Source organism: Anarrhichthys ocellatus, unplaced genomic scaffold (genome assembly GCF_004355925.1).
Source record: "Anarrhichthys ocellatus isolate YVR2014 unplaced genomic scaffold, GSC_Weel_1.0 scaffold5119, whole genome shotgun sequence".
In the NCBI taxonomy this organism is placed as follows: domain Eukaryota; kingdom Metazoa; phylum Chordata; class Actinopteri; order Perciformes; family Anarhichadidae; genus Anarrhichthys; species Anarrhichthys ocellatus.
In genome coordinates this window covers 1-3737 of record NW_022285093.1, presented here as the reverse complement: position 1 = coordinate 3737, position 3737 = coordinate 1, and the positions used below count along the sequence as shown (strand labels likewise).

The window sequence follows — 3737 nt, the reverse complement described above, 5'->3', positions numbered from 1 at the left end:
TTTTTTTTTACCATTTGTTGGGCAGTGAATGTACCCAATCGTCTAAACACTGACAAAGCTTTGACCATGACAATCTTACAGAAGTACAGTACAAAATGACATTGTGTGCAACTCTCCACTTTAACAACTACAAACGTTTGACTTTCTCTGTCGCTCATGTGTAGAGTGAACCGCTGTATGTTCCAGTGAAGTTCCAGGACGTACCTGCTGAGCACTCTAATTGTCTGATCGGAGACTGTGAATCTTGTGAGTACACAGTTGATGTTGTCAGTTCAAAAAAAACATTGAGCATAAAATAGTTTTCCCCACATGAATTAACAAAGACCACAGTTGTATGCTGTAGCGTTTGACTGATATCTGATTAATAACCTCATGAATTTGGTATTAATGAAAAGTAACGTTTCAACAACAGAGGGCAGTGGTGAGCTATGGAAATAGATCAAATCATTGTTTAAAGCCAATATGAAAGAAATCAGATATTTAACAAGAGAAACCTCTTTCTGACCTATTAGGCCACCACAGACTCAGTTCTCTCTTTTCTCTATTCTTTCTTTCACATACCATCATAATAAGAACAATAGTTTGAACAAAAAGGATTTCACAGAACAAAGGAGAAATCTCTTGATCTTTTGGCTTTTCCATACTTTTTAGTGACTCAGTTCAGACGAGCTAGAACTTGGCTCAATTTCCTTAGTGGACGGATGTATCCAAAGAGTCTCAAAATTATATTACATTTTTTTGTGTTTGGACATTTAATTAAAACCATGCCTCCGTCAATTCACTCCTCTCTCCATTCCTCTCAGCAGCTTCCAAAAAGCAGCGGGTGCGTTTTAGTAATATCATGGAGGTGCGTCAGCTGCCCTCTACTCAAGCCCTGGAGGCCAAACTGTCCCGCATGTCCTACCCAGCTGCCAAGGACCATGAGGCCATGTTACGCACAGTGGGCAAGCTCACTATCACCGACGTGGCCAAAATCAGCTTCTTCTTCTGCTTTGTGGTGAGTAAAAGCCAGCTTTTTTGTTTTACGTTGCCGTACCAAACTATAGACATGATGCATAGTAACAATGTATAATTGATAAGACACTCACTTTTTTCTTTTTGTGTTATTTGGTAGAAAGCAACAAATGTGTTTATCTGATACGTTGCTGTTGGCACAGAGGCAAGTGAGCAGAAAGTGACGCAAGACTGCGAGTCATTCATCATTTAGCCTTTCAAGTGATGAACTGCTTTTAATTTGTGACTCATCCCGTCTCAGCAAAGTCATGAACATCTGGGAAATGTTAAAGCAGAGTATTTGACATGGGCCTTAAAGACCCTCGGGAATTATACTCCCAAGTTTTATACACAAGTGATTAGAGATTATGTTAAGCTTCTTTCCTACTATGATTTTTATATATAATTGACATCTATCAACCATATAAAAAGAGGAACACTGACCTCATGTTATAATACAATCCAACAACTCGGAAAATACAAGTTCTGGGTTGTTTTTATGCCGCTGTGTCAGAGATGTGTTACATTCTAAATGAGGCTTTGTGTTATTGAATTGTAAGATGTTCCTGTTTACTTCGTCCACCTTCTAATAGGTCTGCAGCGGTTGTGACTATTCTGACTCAATTCTGACAGGTTTTCTCTTTTTTATAAGTATTTTTGATATGTTATGCCATTATTAGATAGAGGGATAGATGACAGGAAACAAGTGAGAGAGAGAGAGAGAGAGAGGGCTGCAACAAAAGGGACAATGAGATTCACCGTTGGAGGTTTTAACCCCTCATCCAAGGGGTCACATCTTGGCCCTCTTTCATGCCAAGTTCACACTACAACACTGGCTTTCTTGTAATTGAGAGTCTTTAAGTAGATGTGGTTTTCACACTACATAACTGACCGGAGACAGAGGGTCACACTCTACAAGATCTTTCCCCGATGAGCTGACCCGTGTCTCGCGCTTTTATTGGCCGAAGCTCCCCGACAGGTCCAGATATTTAGCCTGCTAGACATCTGGAGTTCAACACATAGCGCTCGAGCACTGACGATTTGTCTCTTGTCTGGGGCTTTGGCCTGGGAGCTCCAAAAACTGTCGGCGAGCAGGTCATGTATTGTGAACTAGGCATTTGAATGTGTAAAAGTTAAGACTGAGAATTACTTTATGGGACAACAAACTACAAAGGCGTCAGAGATTGCACAGTGAATGGAGTTAAAATGACAGTAAACCCGGCTTCGTCAGGTACGTTGGAGAGTATTTACCACAGCGCTGTTGTACAGTGGTGTAATAAATATCACGTCACTGCTTCCGTTTCTCTTCCAGTGGTTCCTGGCTAACCTGTCCTATCAAGAAGCCCTGTCTGACACGCAGGTTGCCATTGTCAACATCCTGTCATCCACCTCAGGTGACTCTTTCTCTCTCTGTTGAATTTCATGATAATACATGGTATGTTGGTAACAGGTTTAATGGAAAATGTGCGTTGGTTAGGTTGCGATTCACCTCTGTTCATCTTGAGCCCCTTGAGGCAGATTTGTGATATTGGTCTGTATATTTGAAACTGACTGGACTTGACTCTCTCGTCTTCAGGCCTGTTCACGCTCGTCTTAGCAGCCATATTTCCCAGCAACAGCAGCGACCGTTTCACCTTGTCCAAACTGTTAGCTGTGGCTCTGAGGTAAGGGCTGAATGGATGTGGTGGCAGTAGAGTTGACAAAGGCACGTTGGTAGGTTACAGTGCTGAAAGTGGATATATTACTTTAGTGTAGTTTCGCCTCTTTTGCTCTCCACTCTGACTGTTTACCTACATTCAACCAAAGCCTTCTCCAATGTGATTGGTTAATATTACTCCGACTACAGACGGAAACCAGAGAGCTTCTGACACCAAAATCATGTCCCGTTACCGACAGATTCTACATATGAATGCAGAATCTGTTTGTATCGATTAATAACTCCTGGCATCCCTGATACATATTTCATATTTTTTTCCTAAGGCACCTATTTCAACTATGTTATTTAAAATTATCTGTTTACATGTTGATCACAAGTCGGATGATTCCTTTTTGTTTCTGAGGCTCTGATCGTAGCAGAATTGTCACAATGTTGTTGATTTCATCCGAAACTCTGTTATTGCAGCACTGAGCCAATATATAAACGGATGCAAAATAAAAAAGATAAGTTCATATATTATTAAGAAAGCTGTGAGGTTTGAGGAACAGCTAAAGAGTTTAGATCTGCTGATCTTAGGGGCCTGGTTGGACTGTAAGGAGTTAAACATTATTTAATATAATATAATCCATCCATCCATCCATTTTCCTGCCCTTATCCGGGGTCGGGTCGCGGTGGCAACAGGCCAAGCAGACCGACCCAGACCTCCCTCTCACCGGCAACATGTTCCAGCTCATTCTGGGGGATCCCGAGGCGTTCCCAGGCCAGCTGGGAGATGTAATCTCTCCAGCGTGTTCTGGGTCTTCCCCGGGGTCTCTTCCCAGTTGGACGTGCCTGGAAAACCTCCAGTGGGAGGCGTCCAGGAGGCATCCTAATTAGATGCCCGAACCACCTCAGCTGACTCCTTTCGACGCGAAGGAGTAGCGGCTCGACTCCAAGCTCCCTCCTGATGGCCGAGCTCCTTACCCTATCTCTAAGGCTGAGCCCGGCCACCCTATGGAGGAAACTCATTTCGGCCTTTCGTGTGTGTGTGTGTGTGTGTGTGTGTGTGTGTGTGTGTGTGTGTGTGTGTGTGTGTGTGTGTGTGTGT

The 3737-nt window shown here is 42.8% G+C and overlaps 1 protein-coding gene across 2 annotated transcripts; it reads left to right on the top strand.

Annotated features, from left to right (window-relative positions):
• The first annotated feature begins 6 nt into the window (after positions 1-6).
• Positions 7-3322, top strand: LOC116379759 (solute carrier family 35 member F5-like). 2 transcript variants are annotated; one of them, XM_031841724.1, is made up of 4 exons: positions 7-246; positions 807-997; positions 2306-2387; positions 2570-3322. In XM_031841724.1, exons 2-4 carry the CDS (start codon positions 842-844, stop codon positions 2659-2661), a joined length of 330 nt encoding a protein of 109 aa, XP_031697584.1. In that variant the 5' UTR covers positions 7-246; positions 807-841; the 3' UTR covers positions 2662-3322. The 2 variants fall into 2 exon arrangements, with proteins under 2 accessions (XP_031697584.1, XP_031697583.1); XM_031841723.1 differs by having other exon boundaries at positions 804-997.
• Positions 3323-3737: the final 415 nt, after the last annotated feature.